Source organism: Bufo gargarizans, chromosome 6 (assembly GCF_014858855.1).
Source record: "Bufo gargarizans isolate SCDJY-AF-19 chromosome 6, ASM1485885v1, whole genome shotgun sequence".
Lineage (NCBI taxonomy): Eukaryota > Metazoa > Chordata > Amphibia > Anura > Bufonidae > Bufo > Bufo gargarizans.
In genome coordinates, this window is record NC_058085.1 from 337,604,260 (window position 1) to 337,627,064 (window position 22,805).

At 43.2% G+C, this 22,805-nt stretch overlaps 1 protein-coding gene across 1 annotated transcript in view; it reads right to left on the reverse strand.

The window, feature by feature from the left end:
- Positions 1 to 22,805, reverse strand: part of GLRX3 (glutaredoxin 3) — a 64,747-nt gene that overhangs the window by 6,970 nt on the left and 34,972 nt on the right. The window contains exons 5-9 of the mRNA XM_044297186.1: positions 15,587 to 15,759; positions 15,442 to 15,503; positions 10,534 to 10,591; positions 10,409 to 10,461; positions 3,929 to 3,968 (exon numbers count right to left, since the gene is read on the reverse strand). Of these exons, the coding sequence (XP_044153121.1) occupies positions 3,929 to 3,968; positions 10,409 to 10,461; positions 10,534 to 10,591; positions 15,442 to 15,503; positions 15,587 to 15,759 (386 nt within the window). The remainder of the gene's footprint in view (positions 1 to 3,928; positions 3,969 to 10,408; positions 10,462 to 10,533; positions 10,592 to 15,441; positions 15,504 to 15,586; positions 15,760 to 22,805) is intronic.

A 22,805-nucleotide genomic window follows, 5' to 3' on the forward strand; every position in this document is an offset into this window, starting at 1 on the left:
CATCTTCACAAGGTCTTCTGCTCTAGTTCTTGGGTTGATATGCACATTGGACCAAAACACGTTCATCTCTGGGACACAGAACCAGTCTCCTTCCTGAGCGGTATGATGGCTGGACATTCCCATCTTATTTGTAGAATTTACTTGTACGACTGTTTTTACAGATGAACGAGTCACCTTCAGGTATCTTGAAATTGCACCCAAGGTTGAGCCAGACTTGTGCAAGTCCACAATTCTCTTCCTGATATCTTGGCTGATTTCTTTAGACTTTCCCATGATGCTACACAAAGAAGCAGTGTGTTTCAGGTGTGCATTTAAATACATCCACAGGTGTGTCTCTAATTAACTCAGATGTCGCCAACAAACCTAACAGAAGCTTCCAAACACATTACATCCTCATATGGGCAGTCCAGAATTGTTTAAAGGCATAGTAATCTTAGTGCATGTAAACTTTGTAGACATTGCAGAAAGTAATAAAAATGCCTAAAAACATTCTCTCTCTCTCTCATTACTCTGGAATTTGGCAAATAATAATAATTATAGTAATCCTAATTGACCAAAAATGAAAAAACATGCATATGTGTCTTTTTGTTCTGGTTTCAACTGTCCAGCATGGCTTGTACTCCAGACCTGCACTGACGCCTCTGATAGTTATCGTAAACAGCCAGCAAGCTTGTCATTAGAACTACTAGAAGACAGTGGGGGACTTACACTGGCCATACACTTAAAGGGGTTTTCAGGCTTAGAAAAACACGGTTGCTTTCTTCAAGAAACAGCGACACACGTGTCTATGGGTCGTGTCTGAAATTAGAGCCCAGCTATACTGAAGTGAATAAGGTTGTGCTGCAATACCACACAGAACCTGTAGACAGGTGTGGCACTATTTATGGAAAGAAGTAGCTTTATTTTTCTAATCTACTTATCATTCAGGCGGCCATCTTGCCCATTTTGCTAGTTTTGGAGAGAGCTGCTCCTCCTGGCTTCCCCATAGATGTGATTAGTTCAGCAGAGCAAGCATGCTTATCAATGGGGGAGGGGAATGAACTGCTGTCGGACACCTCTGGAACAAAGGATCAGGCATTATACCATCCAACCTGTCCAATCCGTCACCAGAGGAGAATCAGAAGACCTCCATACACATCTAATATGCATGGTCAGCACCACGTCATGGTTAGTTGCTATTCATACAGTGCCTGGTATAACACCGGTACTTCCCACAATAATAGTCACCAGACCAAGCTCTGTGCTGAGAAGGACTTGGGAGGTTTCAGTTTTTAAGCCTGCAGAATTATAATTACAGCTCAGGAGTATAACATAGCTTTTAAAGGGAAAGTGTCACCAGAAAATGACTTATTGTTTAAATCAAGATTTTATAATAAACATTTTTAAAGGGCATCTGTCAGCAGATTTGTCCTTATGACACTGGCTAACCTGTTACGTGTGCGCTTGGTAGCTGAAGACATCTGTGTTTGTCCCATGTTCTTATGTGTCCGCATTGCTGAGAAAATTATGTTTTAATAAATGCAAATTAACCTTGAGGAGCAACGGGGGCGTTACCATTACACCTAGTCTCAGCTCTCTCTGCAACTGTAGCATTGTCTCCACTATGATTGACAGGGCCAGGCAGAGACATCATCATAATGCCTGGCTCTGTTAACCCTTTCACGCCCGATGACGTACATGTACTTTATCGGGCGTGTGTTTAAAGATGGCGCCCGCTCCTGCCTGCTGCGGGCACAATAGTCGCGGGTGGCCGCCCGCTTCTTTTAGCAGACACCCGTGGCTCATGTCTGCAACCAGCATTAATGCCGATCGCGGATATTTAACCCCTCAGATGCCGTGGTCAATCCTGACCACGGTATCTGAGCGCGCTGGTTGTGTGGCGATCGGAGGAGTCGGAGCTTGTGTGCAGCAGCCCCTCTCTCTGTAAATGACAGGAGGCTGCTGCATAGTATTTCCTATGGAGCCCTTGCCTGTAATAGGGCTCCATAGGAAAGTACTAAAATTATCACAGATTCCAATGCAAGTGCATTGGAGTCTATGATAATAGCAATCAGATGATTGATTGTTATAGTTCCCTATGGGAACTATAAAAAATTAATAAATAAAAAAAAAACATTTAGAAAAAAAAATGCATAAAAAAAATTATTCAAATTACCCCCATTTTCCCCCAAAAAAAAAAAAATACACCATGGGTGCCGCGATGTGCGAAAAACGCCCATAGTATAAAAATAAATTCCCCATACGGCAAACAGCAAAACGGAAAAAAGCATCCAAGTGGCCGATTCGTCGTTTTTGGTCGCTTCATTTTCTACAAAAAAAAATTATAAAAAGTGATCAAAAAGTCATACACACCCCAGAATGATATCAATGAAAAATTCTGATCGCCCGCGAAAAAATTAGCCTCCATACACATAATTATAAAAAAGATATAGGGGTCAAAATATGGCGACAAAAAAATTAAACAGATTTTTTTTATCACTATCAAAATGCAAGAAAAACTATACATACAAGGTATCACCGGATTCGTACTGACCTGTACAATAAAAGTAACCAGTCAGTTTTATTGTACATTGAACGTCGTAAATAAAAAACCTGTAAAACTGTGGTGGAATTGCTTTTTTTTTTTTTATTTGCAATTTCACCCCATTTGTAATTTTTTTCCCGCTTTGAACTACATCATACGGCTATGTCAACATACAAATAAAAAAGTTATGGCTCTGGGAAGGCATGGAGCGCAAAATGAAAAAACGCCAAAAAAATACAAAAAAAAAAAAAAATAATAATCCGGGCTTGAAAGGGTTAAAGGCTAGGGGGCGTGGCAAGTGAAGAGAGAGCAGAGTCTGTCTAGTTTTAAACAAATTCTAAAATTCTGCAGTTTTCACACTGGCCACTAAAACTAATAGGCGCCACTTCTTGGTCTGTACGGGTCACTTTTTCAGCAGTCATACCATTATTATAAGAGGCAGGATTACAAATGATGGATATCACCTCTGTATAAATAACACAGGATCCATTCACAGTAGGTGATGTCACAGCTTCCCCATACCATGACCTCTGCAAGTCACAGGGCATGCCTAGAAAACTCCCATAGAACTCTATGACCTATGGAGGCTGCTTTAAAGCATAACTATAAGGGTACATTCACATGACCGTATAATTTTATCCGCATCCGTTCCGCATTTTGCGGAATAGATGCGGATCCATTCGTTCTATGGGTGAATAAAATGTAAGGACAACTGTCAGTATGTTGTCCGTATCCATGTTTCCGCATTTCTAGTCCGCAAAAATATGAAGCTTGTCCTACTATTGTCCGCACAGATCTGTCCGCAGCCCCATTCAAGTCAATGGATCCATAAATTGCGGATGACATACGGAATGGTTTCTGTATGTCATCCGTTTTTTGCGGATCCGTTTCCATATTTTTGAAGGCCTTAATAAAAAAAAAAATTCTCTCTCTCTTTTTTCCTTCCGTTTTTTGGGCAATGTAAAAAACGGAAGACATACGGAACACAAATGGAAGTCATTTGTCTGCAAAATACGGACACACGGTTCCGTTATTTGCGGACCGCAAAATGGAAAGGATTACACACGGTCGTGTGAATGTACCCTAAATGCGGTAAAGAACAGTTCAGGAAAGATGGCTGCCCAAATAATCATGTTCAGGACACAGATTAATTTTTTTTTTATAATCTACAATAAGAAAATAAAAACATAAAAAAGGATGTGTGTCGCTATCTGGTTTTAACTGGCAGAAAAAAAAAACATATAGGTGACATTTCCTTTTAACTTCTACAATGATCTTGTAAAGTTCTTTAAACTTCTGTAGAAATATAAGGTATTTAACGACAAAAATGCGTATAAAACTGTAGTAAAATAAATGTGGATCACTAGACCCAATGAAAACAAATTGATTCTGTTCATTTCTCACCTCTTCGTCCTCCAAGATGTCAAAGGTTTCATAATCCACACTGAAAGGGAGGAGAACATGTCATTACACATCAACATCTCACGCCTTCTGCTCCATGTAAGGAGTTGTAGGCTGTGTCCAATATTCTTCTACTGGGTTGATTAAAGAAGTCTAAAAAACCACCTGCCCCTATAAGAAAACTCTAGTTCTGCAAACCCCTTTAAGAAGAGCCCCCATTAGTTATATTTTGTCACATTAATCCTAAACATAAAAGGACAAATGTTAGACCTCCCTGGTGTAAATTAGGGGTGCACCGAAATTCCGGCAGCCGAAAATATGGTTGGTTATATACGTTCGGGCGGCGCCCCTCATGCTGTGCCTCCTAAACGCTTGCCGCTCTAAAGAATCTCCGGCTCAGTGCTGCGCAGCCTGCTGTGTCTGCTCTGTGCTACTGCTGTTGTTAGTGTAGCGTGGCCGAGCTCTGTTCGTTCCGCGGTACAGGAGCTTTTGTTTCCTGTACCCGGCCGGACTGACAGGAAGTGCTCACTTAGTGTGCACTTCCTTTCAGTCCGGCCGGGTACAAGAAACAAATGCTCCTGTACCACGGACCGAACAGAGCTCGGCCACGCTACACAGGCTACACTAGAGGTGACAAGGGAGGGGGAGGGGGGGGTCTAAAATGAGAGTGACAAGGGAGGGGGGGTAGAATGAGAGTGACAAGGGAGGGGGGGTAGAATGAGAGTGACAAGGGAGGGGGGTAGAATGAGAGTGACAAGAGAGGGGGGGGGAGTAGAATGAGAGTGACAAGGGGGGGTAGAATGAGAGTGACAAGGGAGGGGGTAGAATGAGAGTGACAAGGGAGGGGGGGGTAGAATAAGAGTGACAAGGGAGGGGGGAAATGAGAGTGACAAGGGAGGGAGGGGGGGGAAGAGAGTGACAAAGGAGGGGGGGAAGAGAGTGACAAAGGAGGGGGGGAAGAGAGTGACAAAGGAGGGGGGGAAGAGAGTGACAAAGGAGGGGGGGAAGAGAGTGACAAAGGAGGGGGGGAAGAGAGTGACAAAGGAGGGGGGGAAGAGAGTGACAAGGGAGGGGGGGAGAGAGTGACAAAGGAGGGGGGGAAGAGAGTGACAAGGGAGGGGGGGAGAGAGTGACAAGGGAGGGGGGGGGAGAGAGTGACAAAGGAGGGGGGGAGAGTGACAAGGGAAGGAGGGGGGGAGAGTGACAAGGGAGGGAGGGGGGGAGAGTGACAAGGGAGGGAGGAGGGGGGGGAGTGACAAGGGAGGGAGGAGGGGGGGAGTGACAAGGGAGGGAGGAGGGGGGGAGTGACAAGGGAGGGAGGAGGGGGGGAGTGACAAGGGAGGAAGGAGGGGGGGGAGTGACAAGGGAGGGAGGAGGGGGGGGGAGAGTGACAAGGGAGGGAGGGGGGGGGGAAGAGTGACATTTTTTTAAAATAACCACTTTGGGTGGCATTGTGTGTATAATATCTATGTATCTGTTTAACTTTATATTTTAATTCACTTTCCTTTTTTTTTACTTAAAAAATGTATTTTAAAAGTATTTGGGCAAAAAGGCAGTTTCGGTTTCGGTTTTCGGTCAAGGGTATCCTGAATTTTCGGTTTCAGTTTCGGACCAGAATTTTCATTTCGGTGCACCCCTAGTGTAAATCCTTTAAAGGGCATCTGTCAGCAGTTTTGTCCCTATGACACTGGCTGACCTGTTAGGCTACTTTCACACTAGCGTTCTGCTGTCCGCTCGTGAGCTTCGTTTGAAGGGGCTCACGAGCGGAGCAGAACGCTTCCGTCCAGCCCTGATGCAGTCTGAATGGATGCGGATCCGCTCAGACTGCTTCAGTCTGGCGGCGTTCAGCCTCCGCTCCGCTCGCCTCCGCACGGCCAGGCGGACAGCTGAACGCTGCTTGCAGCGTTCAGCTGTCCGCCTGGCCGTGCGGAGGCGTGCGGATCCGTCCAGACTTACAATGTAAGTCAATGGGAACGGATCCGCTTGAAGATGACACCATATGGCTCAATCTTCAAGCGGATCCGTCCCCCATTGACTTTACATTGAAAGTCTGAACGGATCCGCTCAGGCTACTTTCGCACTTAGAAATTTTTCTAAGTTATTAATGCAGACGGATCCGATCAAACGCAAGTGTGAAAGTAGCCTTACATGTGCACGTGGCAGCTGAAGGCATCCGTGTTGGTCCCATGTTCATATGTGCCCACATTGCTGAGAAACATGTTTTATTATATGCAAATAAGCCTCTAGGAGCAACGGGGGTGTTGTCATTACACCTAGAGGCTCTGCTCTCTCTGCAACTGCCGCATCCTCTCCACTTTGATTGACAGAACCAGGCAGTGAAAACATCAGCATACCTGGACCTGTCAGTGAAAGTGGAGAGGTAGCAGCAGTTGCAGAGAGAGCCGAGCCTCTAGGTGTAATGGTAACGCCCCTGTTGCTCCTAGAGGCTCATTTACATATAATAAAACATTTTTCTCAGTAATGCGGACACATATGAACATGGGACCAACACGGATGCCTTCAGCTGCCAAGTGCACATGTAACACGTCAGCCAGTGTCATAGGTAGTAAACTGCTGACAGATGCCCTTTAACCCTGTGACACCCCTTAGTGAAATTGTCCTCTTTTTATTGTAGACGTTCAATTTAGGTCTGAAAAAAATACAACTGGCAAATAATTCAGGACCCTTTAAGAGCAAATTAACACCTGAAAGATGTCACGGACTTTGGCCAAATAATAATTGCTCGCCTCCTCCATTTGGTCAGACATGAAGTTTTATTATTTTTGCGAGACGAGCTGTGAATTATTTTCGTAAGATTTTCTAAGATATATACAGTACCAGTCAAAAGTCTGAAGACACCTTCTGTCTCCACAGTTTTCTTGTGTTTTTTTTTCTACACAGAAGATTTATATTGAAGACATGAAAGCGATGAAGGAACGCACGTAGAATTACATTCCCCTTTAGCTTTGATGACAGCATCATGAGGTAGTCACCGTACGTGTCCCTTCATGGTTCTCATGTCTTCAAGAAGTTAAAAAGGAGTACAATAGTGCAAAATGGCCTTTTAGACAGTTCGCTTGTCTCTTGATGCTGAAAGACCTGCCGAAGGACCTGCGCTCAAGTGTGATGACGTCACCATGGGAGAGCATGGTGACAGCACGCTTGAGCGCAGGTCCTTCAGCATCAAAAGACAAGCAACTACCCCCCTGCGTGTGCAGGTGTATTAATGTAGTCTTTTTTTGGCTTACAAAAAAAAACATTATTACTGCTGGGGACGACTCTGGGGAACATTATTACTGCTGGGGACGACTCTGGGGAACATTATTACTGCTGGGGACGACTCTGGGGAACATTATTACTGCTGGGGACGACTCTGGGGAACATTATTACTGCTGGGGACGACTCTGGGGAACATTATTACTGCTGGGGACGACTCTGGGGAACATTATTACTGCTGGGGACGACTCTATGGGGAACAGTATTAGTACTGGAACTACTATGGTGGACATTATTACTGCTGGAGGCCATTATTACTGCTGGAGGCCATTATTACTGCTGGAGGCCACTATGGGGAACATTATTACTGCTAGGGACGACTCTGTGGAACATTATTACTGCTGGGGGGCACTATGGGGAACACTATTACTGCTGGGGGCCACTATGGGGAACATTATTACTGCTGGGGGCCACTATGGGGAACATTATTACTGCTGGGGGCCACTATGGGGAACATTATTACTGCTGGGGGCCACTATGGGGAACATTATTACTGCTGGGGGCCACTATGGGGAACATTATTAATACTGGAACTACTAGGAACTACTATGGGGGACATTACTACTGCTGGGGACCACTATGGGGGACATTATTACTGCTGGGGGCCACGTACTGGGAACATTATTAATACTGGGACTACTAGAACTACTATGGGGAACATTCATTACTGCTGTGGGTGCCCACCTATGAGTAACATTATTACTGCTGGGGTGCCACTAAGAGTAACATTATTACTGCTCGGGGGCCACTAAGGGGGACATATTCGCTGGGACAGCAGGGTTTGGTTTGAAAAAACGCCAAGGAAAGAGACAGATTTTTAATGGCCGTTAAAAACAGATGCAAAACGGCCTTTAAAAACGGCCAGACCGCCAAAAAATGAATGTAAAACTGGTTTAAAAATGGCCATGAAAAACTGAGTGTGTCCACTGTGTGATCACTATACATGGGGATACTAACATTCTAAATATGCATGTCATTTTTAAGCTTTATTACATAGTATTTTATATATTTTCTTGGAATGGAGCAGCAGGGAGACTGAATTCAGGAATTTGAAGAATACAGCAGCAAGAAGGCAAAAAAAAACTAAAAACTGGAGGAGAGTTAGGGTACTTTCGCACTAGCGTTATTCTTTTCTGGTATTGAAATCCGGTAAAGGATCTCAATAATGGAAAGAAACGCATCAGTTTTGTTCCAATGCATTCTGAATAGAAAGCAATCCGTTCAGTAAGCATCAGGACGTCTTCCGTTCCATCCCTTGTATGGTATTCGATCGGACAAAATGCCGCAGCCAAAATTCTGGAACACTACCGCACTTGCCGGATTTCCATTGAAATGTATTAATGCCAGATCCGGGACCAAGTGTTCTGGAAATTGTCGCATCGCCGCATCCGGTTTTCTGGTCTGCGCATGCGCCAGGCTTTTGATTTGATAACATTTTTTAATACCGGATCAATTATTCCAGATGATACCGGAAAGACGGATCCGGTATTTCACTGAATATGTCTAACGGATCCGTATCCGAAAAAAAAGATATCCGTTTGCATACAGATTTCTGGATCCGGCAGACAGTTCCGGCAACAGATTCTAACAACGCTAGTGGGAAAGGGGTTATTCCTACTTGCGCTGAGCTCCCGCGAGGCGGCTATTTCCTGGATCACGTGTTGTACGTTTGGCAGATGGTCCTAGCCTGGTTTTTAGAACCCACAGCGTATGCGTGAGAATGAATTGCTAGCCAAAGCACTAGTGAGAGATTCATTCTGACACATGTGCTGTGGGTTCTAACTCCAGGCTAGGGTCACATGACCCCAGAAGCAGTCGCCACACGGAAGCGCAGTGCAAGTCGGATACCGCCTTTAAGGCGATGTTGGTAAAGTCTTTTCCCCCTAAATCCCAATAGTGATAAAGAAGATTTTTATAGAAACAGTGCCACGCATGTCCATGTTTTTTTTTTTTTAACTTAAAGGGGTATTCCAGTTACCAGAAATATAACTTATGTTTTAGACTAATTCTTCATCAATATTTACCTAATATAATGTACATTTCACATATTTACCATTCAGTAGTTATAAAAGTAGTTTTCTTCCTCCGCTACCCACTGTGTTTCCTCATAAATTACCATGGCCTCGACCTGTAGTTCTGAGCCTTTGCTAGGTCGAGCATGCTCAGTGTGCTGCTATCAGTTCTCTAGCTAAATGGGCGTGTCAGTGTGCTGGTGATTACTGCGTAGACGGGGCGTGACCGGACTGTGTATCAGGCAGCCAATCAGTAAACATCAGCACTCGCAGCAGGAAAGCTCAGGATTGTGGGGATTGTAGTCTTTGAAGTTTTGTGAGGGAAGATCAGCCGCCATGATACTCTGTGTGTTGCAGGCTCACACAGGCGCTAGACAAATGGATTGCAAGGTAAGTTGAAACTCTAGTTATAGGTAGAGGTATGGGTTCTGGTTGGGTCACAGCTTGCAGCCTCAATGCAGTTTTGTAAAAATTAAGTTACTTTACTGGAATACCCCTTTAAAGTGGTTGTCAGAGTTAAATAAAAACTCGGTTAACCCCTGTACTTATGGTAAAATAAAAAATAAAAAAACCTCTTTTCGCAGCCAGGAAGATGAGGTCACTTATATGGGTCAGCACTCTGGAAGGCCGGTTTCGGAACAGAGACACGGAACCACTACGCGGTACCTCCGTGGGGTTCCGGTTTGTGCCTCCGCACCGCAAAAAAATGAGAACATGTTTTGCGGTGCGGACGGATCACAGACCTATTCTATTGAAGTTGAGTGGGCCTGGATCCGTCGCGGCAGCTGCACGGATGGTGCCCGTGCATTGAGTCCCCCCAATCCATGGAATAGCCGAACAATGGCCGTGTAAATTAGCCCTTAGAAGGGGAGAGTATCGATGCTTTTGTTACTTTACCATTTGAAGGCTGCCCAAGTTTTTGTCTAGTTGACAACCCCTTTCAAGTTAAAAAAAAAAATAATAAATAAATAAAAAATTCTGCGGAGCCCTAATACCTTCCAACACAAAAAATATGAAATGTACAACATGGAATAAAATGCAACTGAACAACGAGAGAGAGAAATCACTTTCAGAAACAAAGATGACATTTCTTCAATAAGCCGAGCAGAACATTAGTATTTACAAGGGGCAAACAAAGCCCATCAATAATTCCTCACGAGTCCCAGCATCCGGCAGCTCAGCGTCTACAACGTACCCCATGTTGTTCAGGATCTCCAGAATCTGTCTGCTGAATCCACATTTAGCCATCTGGAAAATACATTGTGGTTATCAGTCTTCTATTAACAAGGAACACAACAGTCGCACTTCCATCCGTCCTACCTGTTTGTTCCCCTTCATGAACAGGGTGACGTGGGCTTTATTAATAAGGGCTTTAAGTCTGAAAAACAAATCGTTTTAGTTATCTGCATCGTTCTTTGCTGGAGACCAGATACCTGACAACACAAGCCATGACCTGCAGGGTCTCTGGGGTGCTTTGCCCAGTGCTCCGTGTCAGCGATAGTCACTTACAGTTGAAGGGGTTGGCCAATTTACAATGTCATTCGAGTAGGGTTTCACCGGGTATCGAATAATCGATACCCAATCGAAACTTTTGTACCGTTATCAATGGCGCTACTTTCACAGAATATGGAAGGCGCCATGGTCCCTCAGTAGCACAGGGGAGGAGAAGTCACTCTCTCTCCCTCCCCCCTGTGCCGCTGCTACCAATGACCGGAGAGAGAGGCGGAGGAGGGGAGGGACAGTGGCCACTGTGCCACCAGTGAAGATAACTAAACCATTAAAGGGGTTGTCCCATCTAGCAATTTCATAATCACCAGCTGCGCTGTTCACTTCCTGGTTTCCGTCTGGCTGCTGGGCGGGCTTAGTGAGCTTGATTGAAGGCTTATCCCGGCCGGGCATCGCTGTCTTGAACGTGCAAGCCGCCGTCCAGTATTAAATCATTGGTGGTGCAGTGCGCCCCCAACCCCACCAGTATTAAATCATTGGTGGAAGTGGCCACAGGGTCCTCTCCCCTCCTCCTCATTGGTGGTGCAGTGGCAGTTGTGATCGGAGCCCAAGAAGTGAAATCGCGGGGCTCCGATCAGTTACCATGGCAGCCAGGTAATCTCCCTGCTGCCGTGTGCACAAAGCCCAGGGCAGCAGGGAGAGTGTAAAGTCCTATTCACCCTAACAGAGCTCTATTAGGGTCTATCCACACGTCCGTATGTGTTTTGCGGATCCGCAAAACACAGACACCGGCAATCTGCAAATCGCTAGCAATTGCGGACAAGAATAGGACATGTTCTATTTTTTTGCGGAACGGAAGTGCGGATCCGGACAGCACATTCCGGCCCCATCGAAAATGAATGAGTCCACACCTGTTCCGCAAAATTGTGGAACGGATGAGGACCCATTTTGCGGATGTGTGAATGGACCCTTTAGGTGAATAGGACAAGGGATCAAAAGATCCCAGGTTCTAGCCCCTAAGGGAGAAATAGTTATTAAAAAAAATAATAATAATATATCAAGTATAAATCACCCCCTTTCCCAATTTTACATATAAAATATATAAACAATAAACATATTACATATCGCCACGTATAAAAAGTCCAAACTATTAAAATATTTTAAAAAAATGTAACAGAAAAAAAATAAAAATAAACTGCGATTCGCCATTTTTTATTCACCTTGTCCCCCCAAAAAATAGGATCCGACTGTGCTATTATGGGCCGGACATTCCATAAAGTGCGGAATGCACGCAGCTTTTTTTATGTTTTATTGTTTTCGCTTGGTATTGAGTATCGCAATACCTTTTTATGGTATCTAAATCAAATCAAAATTTTGGTATCGTGACAACCCTACATTCGAGTGCTTTCCGCGTCCATATGTCCGTTCCACAAATGATGGAACATGTCCTATACTTGTCCACAAAAAGTAAACACTATGAAATTAACGGATCCGCAACAAACAAAAAAAAAAAGCGTACAGCACACGGACCGCTTCCGTGTTTTGCGGATCCGAGGTTTGCAGCTCTTTAGTCGTGTGCATGAGGCCTAAAGAGCATTTAAGACTGTTTATGACGTTTTGAGAAATGCCATTGTAAACTAGTCAACTTCTTTAAATTTAAAAAGATGGAAAAAGGGTAAGGAATTTGAATACCGTATTTTTCGCCCTATAAAGTGTGGGGGGGGGGGGGAATGTCAGTGCGTCTTATGAAGTGAATACTAATAAGGACACACAGCCAGATGAAGCGCATTTAGCACGAAACGGTCGCCGCTGTTTGGTGTGTGTAGTTGTCTGTCTGCCCCATGCCATGTCTTTTGTGGAATAAAGCATCGATTCGACACAGTACACTGGTGAGTGCCGCTGACTACTTTCTTCGTTGCCATTGTTTATGAATACTAATAAGTGCCTCCGTTATGGAAGCGCTGATTAGTACAGGAGGAGCGTTGAATAAAACGCTCCCTGTGCAGGCTCTGTACTCACAGCTTCCTGCTCTTCTCCTGCAGGGCTCCGTGTGCTATGCTGTGACCTGTGCAAAGCGTGATGACATCGGCCTGCTATATGACTTCATGCTGTCAGGTCACAGCAGAGCGTGGCAGGAAGACCAGGAAGAGCGCTGGATCTCAGAAGCAGCAGCGGCGTCCGAAAAAGGAGAGATAATTTTATTTATTTATTTTTTCTGCTCTGAGGTCTAGTTAACAAGGGGGTCTGATATGAAGTCTGAATAGGGCTCTTAGAAACATTGGGGGTCTGATCGGAGGTCTGACTGGGGCCTTAACATTGGGGGTTTGCTTGGGGCTCTAAGCTGAAGCCTGAGTAACACTGAGCTTCTGATCTGAGGTCTAATGACAATAACGTAATTCTCTTCTCTGGTGAAAAATATGGTAATAAAAAAATAAATAAATCTGAACTCCCTCTTTTCCAGTACTGTTGTGCCTATCCTATCTGCCGATGCAGCCATGACATCATGTTTTTGGCTGCAGAGGTGACATAGCCATATACTGCATAAAACCACTGCAGCCAAATCACTGGCCTGAATAGTATACAGAACAAAACTGCTGAGGCTATTGACTGGCTGCAGCAATCACAGGTAGTATACAGCACGTCACCACGGCGGTAAAAAAAAAGCAAAACCCAGCGGGAGGGATTAGGGCTGCGGAGCTGGAAGGAGAGGGTTCGGAATAGTGAACATTTTTTTATTAGTCTAATGCCTTCTCTGATTTTTCAAAAATGGAAGGTATTAGGGAATTCTACGTTAATAGTGGAATCTCTTGTCTTGTATTAAAAAGATAACCCATTGATTTGAACATACACTGTGTAATGTTCTCTTGTGGTTGCGCTGCAAGGAAACTGAACACTTCCTGCCAGGGTTCCCCCACAAATTACAGCTGATCGCTGGGGGTCACAGTAGGAGGACACTTTTTGATCATCATACTATCAAGGGACTGTCTTAACAAGCAGCGATTGTCAAAAATGGAGAACCTCTTCAAACAATAGTAGCAACTGCTACTACTTACTGTAAGCAACCACCAGAGCCAGTTTTAGTTACTATCCCTGACATGACATTTCTGGCATAAGGGGCACTATGGCCGTCATGGGGCATTAAAGAGAGGAGCTAAAGATTAGCTGTATAATCTTAAGATTCGGAAAGCATTGACTCATTGCAGGAGAATTATCAAGAGTGGCATACCCACACGCCAGTCTTGATGTCCCTGCGCTGGCGTGAGATATGCCTAATTTATTAGGAGGCAGATGCTTCTTAATAAATGAAGCGCATGTCTGCTCTGCCATTTAATAAAGGTCCCTCATTATGTATGAAAGAATTGACAACTGGATGTTCCCATTTCGGGGCATGTCCCTCCATTGTCCAATCAAAGCTGCAACTGTCACTCTATGAATCTTTGTCGAATTGAACGGTAATTCCCAGTAGTCAATTTGCGCACAAATATTCAGGAGGAATAGCAGCGGAACCGTACAATGCGAGTTATGAGAAAAGATGTCGCAGTACTGCTACTTCATGGGAGACGCTAAAACGGGCAATGTTGGGAGTGGTGACAGGACCTCTAAAAGAAGATTGGATGGGGGGGGGGGGGGACATGGTTGCCATAACAGTCAATTATGGGAAACTAATTTATTAATGTATTGGAAAATGGGCTTGTAATAGGACAACTGGATATAAAATATAACAAGTACCAAGCGCAGCTGTATATCACATTAGTAAAAGTCAAAGGTATGACTCCACTATGCTCCAGGATATGTACTGTATACGCACACATATATATATATATATACTGTATACGCACGCACGCACACACACATACATATATATATATATATATATATATATACACTGTATACGCACACATATATATACTGTATACGCACACACACACATATATATATATATATATATATATATACTGTATACGCACACATATATATATACTGTATACGCACACACACATATATATATATACTGTATACGCACACATATATATATATATATACTGTATACGCACACATATATATACTGTATACGCACACACACACATATATATATATATATATATATATATATACTGTATACGCACACATATATATATATATACTGTATACGCACGCACACACATATATATATATATATACTGTATACGCACACATATATATACTGTATACGCACACACACACACACACATATATATATATATATATACTGTATACGCACACATATATATACTGTATACGCACACGTATATATACTGTATACGCACACATATATATATATATACTGTATACGCACACATATATATACTGTATACGCACACATATATATACTGTATACGCACACACACACACATATATATATATATATATATATATACTGTATACGCACACATATATATATATACTGTATACGCACACATATATATATATACTGTATACGCACATATATATATATATATACTGTATACGCACATATATATATATACTGTATACGCACATATATATATATACTGTATACGCACACACACATATATATATATACTGTATACACACACATATATATATATATACTGTATACGCACATATATATATATATATATACTGTATACGCACATATATATATATACTGTATACGCACACACATATATATATATATATACTGTATACGCACACATATATATATATATATATATATACTGTATACGCACACATATATATATACTGTATACGCACACATCCTACCTGTCTTCCAAGCTCTGGGCCTTGGGGCACATTGTATCCAGCTCCCCTGATGCTTCCATTTCCTAGAAGTGAGAAGACTGGTTATAGACATGAAACTTGTCTCCTCGTGGTGCCCCAACGCCTGGTGCTTGCGCCAACCGCTCACCTTGACAATGTCCAGGCCTCCAATTAGTTCCCCTTTGACGTACACCTGGGGATAAGTGGGCCAGTTGGAAAAGGTTTTCAGCCCCTGCCGTACCTCTTCATCGGATAAAATATCAAAGCTGCTAAATTGGACTTTGTGTTTGTTAAGGATATCCACGATTTGTCTGCTAAATCCTGCAAGAGAAAAAAAAAGGCAGAGGTGGTGTTATCGTTACCTATGGTAGATTACTGCGTTATTCTGGCTGTGGCACCGTGTGCTTATATTTAGGGGGGGGTGGTCAGGTCTGTTCGATCCCTATTCTCCTGCTGGATACCCTTCCATCTAGCTAATCTTGGGGGTCTCATGGCTTGAACTACTGTGTAGGCTTCCCATGCAGAGAAGGACAGAACCTGTGTTAGGGTACGTTCAGACAGAGGATTTAGTGATTAGCTTCCAGAGAGGATTCGGTGCCGAAAAACCGGGCCAAATCTGCGTTGGAACCGCCTCCCACCATGATGCAGTTCATGAGGCCGAGGATTTTCACTGCGCAGTTTTCAAGATAGCGCCAAGAAGGTAAATATCATCCTTGGCGCAGTTACCGTACGGACCCCTCACAACAGCAGGAGCTAAAACTAGGGCGGATTTGCATGAAAACCCACGGCAGATAACGCAGCACATAGAAGTGGTTTCTGCTGTGGAACAGGAGGCGGATTTTCGTGGACAAAATATTTCGTCTGAACATACTCTTACACTACAAGCCATGGATATCAATAGACCACGGTATATAGAAAGATTCTCTCTCTGCAGTTGCTCCTTTGCTGTGGCTTATGGAGGCATGGAAATAAAAGCCACAAAAAAAAAGGAAAAAAAAAAAAGACCGTGCCAAAAGATAAAAGTATCACATATTTTTATTAGTACAAAATATCAAATATAAAAAAGTATAATGTTGCTGTATATTGTTGAAGACAACCCCAACAATGCAGAGTGCACACAGCAGTGCAATCCACATCATGTCACAACGGGCATGTATATGAATAATAATAATATTATAATTTTTTCATTAATAATAATAATAATAATAATAATAATAATAAGTCAAGATGTGCAGAATATAAACTATACCTAAAATAGGTGGAAGGCTATATTGCCGAAATCTGATGTATAATCAGATGGTTAGTGTATTACATCTGACAATATGAGGAATGCACATAAACTGACAGATTATTCTTGGAAATTTGAAAGTAAACAATATCCCCAAATAGAATAAAGAACGAACTCAGGATCAAAATCAATCCGAAAAACACATACCCTGCCACATGATAAGAATGTGGCGTCACACCGCTAGACTGGAAAGTCCACCTTGACACGCGTTTTACTGGCTTCGTCAGGAGGTGTGTGTTTGTTAAAATACTCAGGTATTTATAAGCCCCCAAACTGGAGTAATAAATCAAGCCCCATTGTGCTCACTTGTAGGACTACTTTCACACCAGTGTTTTTGCTGGATCCGTCATGGATCAGCAAAAACACTTCCGTCACGATAATGCAACCATTTGCATCGGTTATGAACGGATCCGGTTGTATTATCTTTAAAATAGCCAAGACGGATCCGTCATGAACTCCACTAAAAGTCAATGGGGGACGAATCAGTTTTCTATTGTGTCAGAGAAAACGGATCCGTCCCCATTGATTTACATTGTGTGTCAGGACGGATCCGTCTTGGCCCGCATCACATCGCGGACAGAAAAAAGCTGCATGCGCCACAGAGGTCTGCGCCCATGCCGCAGCGTGTTTCCGGGTCACGTGACATTGACGTGATCCAAAACGCACGCCAGCCCTGCGTGCCCCGGCCAATGGAACGCAGAGCACCTATGATGTGCATCTACACATGTAAGTAAATGAACTATCAGAAGATGATATACTCCACGTGTGCTTTTATTGTGTAAAAAAAAAAAGCAATTTGATACATATGCAAATTAACCTGAGATGAGACCTGTCCGCGAGATGAGTCTGCATATGTATCAAATCCGTTTTTTTACACAATAAAAGCACACAGAGCTATGGGGACTGGGTATTGCGGATGTGCTAGCGGCCATCTAGCAACCCATGTCCTCAGCTCTATACCCAAAATCCAGGTGACAGGTTCCCTTTAAAGGGAATGTATCCCCTATACTTGTCAATTAAAAACAAAAACGTTATTTCTTTTTCTAATGTTTATATTTTTCATTCTGTTTTCTGTACATGGATTATGGGCGCTGTCATCTTCCCCGAGCTGTTGTTAAAAGGGTTATCCAAGATTAAGACAGACCTCACAGAGAGGCCGACCCGCAGTGGAGATCCTACGTACCTGGTTGCGCAGCTGGGTTTAATGTCTAACTCACCCAGGCCGGCTCTTCCCCTCCCTGCCACACTGAGATCCACATCCGTAGATGGGATACGCAGCCGCTGCAGCCATGACCGGCTCCCCTTGCATCAGGTGACCGCTTGTTTTGACGCAAGGAGAGCAGGTCACCGCTGTGTCCTGTGTTTGCTTGAAGCAGTCACTTCTGTTTCCGTATTTACGTTCCGTTCATAGATAGAACATGTCCTATCATTGCCCGCAAATCATGTTCCGTGGCTCTATTAAAGTCAACGGTTCCGCAAAACAAAATAACTGAATAAATACGGAAGGCATCCGTATGTCTTTTGTATCCGTTCCATTTTTTGGGGAACCATCCACTGAGAATTTTATGCCCAGCCCAATTTTTTTATGTACTTACTGTTTAACCATTATTGTATGCTTCCGTTTGCGATCCGCAAAACACTGATCACAAACGGAAGCAAAATGGAAAAACTGAACGGAAGCACTGCTGAAACAAAAAAACTGAGAAACGGATCCGTTTAAAACGGACCACAAAATACAGAAAAAGCCATACGGTCGGGTGCAAGAGGCCTTAATCTAGGACAGTTTTGCAGGCATGCTCTGTGACGTGCAAAGATCATTGTGCAGGGAGGGGGGTATATAAGCTATGGCCATCACCTATTGTGAATGGAGTATCCTGTGTTATCTGTACAGAGGTGATGTTTGTCATTGTAATCTCGCCTGCTATGATAATGAGATGACTGCTGAGAAGTCATTTCTACAGAACAGGAAGTGTCAGACTAATGTGAGGTTCAGTGGTCAGTGTGAAAACTGCAGTAATTTAGGTTTAATTTTTTTTTTTTATATATAGATAGTAACATGGAAAATGTAAAAAAAAATATCACCAAGAAACACTTGTCCTAAACAACAGGTCATTTTATGATAACACACTGACTTTAACCCCTGCCCAACATCTGCTTTGATGGGAGGCCTTTAAAGCCTGCTGGCAGTGCCCGATATCGAAGGTAATTCTGAGCAGTCATTTTGAAGATGGCCCTTCTGTGAAAGGCTTAATAGGAACATAGAGATTTTGCCATATACTGTAGAAGTAAACGATAATAGTATATAGTAAATTGGAGACGTATACCACTATTAAATATCTGTCATAGCCTGCCTGTAAAGACTGCTTCAGCTTTTCCCACCACATACATTAAACAGAAAAAAATGTGGTATGAACAGGGCCTTAAAGGGGTTATCCAGTAATATATAATGGTGAACTATCCTCAGGTTAAATCATCAGATAGGCGGGGGTCCGAGTCTCTGCTCTCCCACCGATTAGTTTTTACGGGGCGCCACCGCACTCAGCAGAGCTCTGTTTAGTGCAGCCGCGGCCGGCATCTCTCCCAAGCATGGTGCATAGTGCAGAGGCTGTGCTTGGTATTGGCATTGAAGTGAATGGGGCTGAGCTGCAACTAGACCACATGACCGATGTACGGTGACATCACAAGGCATAGGAAGAGGCCGCAGCGTTCACAGAGTACCGACCTATTAAAAGAGCTGATCGGCAACCCGTGATGATCTGATATTGATCATCTATCCTGGGGACAGGTCATCAATATTTTTTTACCGGATAACTCCTTTAATGATTAGGTTAAAAAAAAAATTATATATATATATATATATATATATATACAGACGTGGACAAAATTGTTGGTACCCTTTGGTCAATGAAAGAAAAAGTCACAATGGTCACAGAAATAACTTTAATCTGACAAAAGTAATAATAAATTAAAATTCTATAAATGTTAACCAATGAAAGTCAGACATTGTTTTTCAACCATGCTTCAACAGAATTATGTAAAAAAATAAACTCATGAAACAGGCATGGACAAAAATGATGGTACCCCTAGAAAACACAGAACATAATGTGACCAAAGGGACATGTTAATTCAAGGTGTGTCCACTAATTAGCATCACAGGTGTCTACAACCTTGTAATCAGCCATTGGGCCTATATATATGGCTCCAGGTAATCACTGTGTTGTTTGGTGATATGGTGTGTACCACACTCGACATGGACCAGAGGAAGCAAAGGAAAGAGCTGTCTCAAGAGATCAGAAAGAAAATTATAGACAAGCATGTTAAAGGTAAAGGCTATAAGACCATCTCCAAGCAACTAGATGTTCCTGTGAGTACAGTTGCACATATTATTCATAAGTTTAAGATCCATGGGACTGTAGCCAACCTCCCTGGACGTGGCCGCAGGAGGAAAATTGATGACAAATCTAAGAGACGGATAATCCGAATGGTAACAAAAGAGCCTAGAAAGACTTCTAAAGAGATTCAAGGTGAACTTCATGCTCAAGGAACATCAGTGTCAGATCGCACCATCCGTCGTTGTTTGAGCCAAAGTGGACTACATGGGAGACGACCAAGGAGGACACCATTGTTGAAAACGAATCATAAAAAAGCAAGACTGGAATATGCCAAACTACATGTTGACAAGCCACAAAGCTTCTGGGAGAATGTCCTGTGGACAGATGAGACAAAAATCGAAGTTTTTGCCAAGGCACATCAGCTGTATGTTCACAGACGAAAAAATGAAGCATATCAAGAAAAGAACACTGTCCCTACTGTGAAACATGGAGGAGGCTCTGTTATGTTCTGGGGCTGCTTTGCTGCGTCTGGCACAGGGTGTCTTGAATCTGTGCAGGGTACAATGAAATCTCAAGACTATCAAGGAATTCTAGAGAGAAATGTACTAGCCAGTGTCAGAAAGCTTGGTCTCAGTCGCAGGTCATGGGTCTTGCAACAGGACAATGACCCAAAACACACCGCTAAAAACACCCAAGAATGGCTAAGAGGAAAAAATTGGACTATTCTAAAGTGGCCTTCTATGAGCCCTGACCTCAATCCTATTGAGCATCTTTGGAAGGAGCTGAAACATGCAGTCTGGAAAAGGCACCCTTCAAACCGGACACAACTGGAGCAGTTTGCTCATGAGGAGTGGGCCAAAATACCTGCTGAGAGGTGCAGATGTCTCATTGACAGTTACAGGAAGCGTTTGATTGCAGTGATTGCCTCAAAAGGTTGCGCAACAAAATATTAAGTTAGGGGTACCATCATTTTTGTCCATGCCTGTTTCATGAGTTTATTTTTTTACATAATTCTGTTGAAGCATGGTTGAAAAACAATGTCTGACTTTCATTGGTTAACATTTATAGAATTTTAATTTATTATTACTTTTGTCAGATTAAAGTTATTTCTGTGACCATTGTGACTTTTTCTTTCATTGACCAAAGGGTACCAACAATTTTGTCCACGTCTGTATATATATATATATAATAATGATATATAATAATAAAAAAAATAATATATATATATAATTTATTATTTAGCCTTTCGTTTATGAAATTTTTGTTATTATGAGGGCTACGTTTGGCCCCGAACGGTATTAGATTAATGTGTGTCTGTATCAGCTGGCCATGACCAAGGCAGAAGTCAAACCTCTGGATATAAACCAAGAAAGTTTAAATTTATTGACTACAAGCAGAGGTCTTAAAAGCAGAGAGAAACTAACACACAAAGTATGTTAGAAAGTTTTCATTACACAATAACCATATGAATAGCTTTCGGTTGATGCTGGCAGTGGAACGAACATCTGATCGGGGGTAAATCTTTTTCTGCCGGTGTAGCTCTGGTGTATATGTTACCGCTGATGACGAGTGGGCGAACATCCTCTGTAGTTTCCCCTTGTAACATAAATCAGGCATCTTCACTATGAAGTCTCCTTTGTCTGCCCGGGCCCCGCATGTGAATAGCCTCTGTGTGACCTCCCTTCCCATACTCTCAGCTATATTCTGGCTTTTCCTTCCAGCGCTGATGCAGTGCTGCCATGATCTGCATGCGGTGGAGGTGTGTGATGTGTGCGCCGTTATTTATTCTCAGCTGCTACTCAAGTGTTAAGTTCATGTACAGCCCGGAGTGAAACACTGATCCCGAAATGTGTCATTCATCTGGGAGTTCATTAGCAAATAGCTGAAGGCCGAATGCTTTTGGTTATTCTGCTTCCAATACAGTCAATCATTTTTGCTGTACCGGGCCCCACCACAAAGCTTTGTGTGTGCTTTACCGGGAAGATGGATGGCGTGGACTGCAATTTTTAAGGGTTAATGCGGCGCAATGTAAATGTTGTGCTCGGGGACAGAAATGCGGTGAAAGTAAGAAAAATGAATAAGCAATCATAATATTACATGCGTTTTCTCAGGTCTCACATATGCACTTGAAAAGAACATCTCAGATCTTTATACTGTTGTAGTCACTCAATCTCTAATCGGAATAGTCAATGGGCCTAACTTATCACAAACAGACGCCGGTTTTCTGGGGTGTAAAAAGTAGCAAACTGCGCGTTTGCGACTTTAAACAATACTTGCAAAAATGTTTTGCTTAAAGGAGTTGTCCTGGTTCAGAGCTGAACCTGGATATGAGCCCTTCCTTCCCCGCTCACCCCCTCTGACATGAGCATGGGAGTATTTCATGCTCCGATGCTCTCCCTCGCCCTGCACTGAATCGCGCAGGGCAAGGGCTTTTTCTGGAGATCCGGGCTTTCCATGGGTAAGCTAGGCGGATGCTTTCGCCTAGCAGTGAGCCCGGTGACGTCATCAGCATTAACAGGTGGGCTTTAGCGCTGCCCTAGCTTGAAAAACTGCTAGGGCAGCGCTAAAGGCGGCCCATCAGTGACGGTGACGTCACCGGGAACACTGCTAGGCGGAAGCCTCCACCTAACTGTGTAAAAATGTAAACAAAAAAGCCCTTGCCCTGCGCGATACAGCGCAGAGCAAGAGAGAGCATGAACGCTCTGTAAAACGCTCAACAGGCGAAAACCCATGTTTCCCTATGGGCA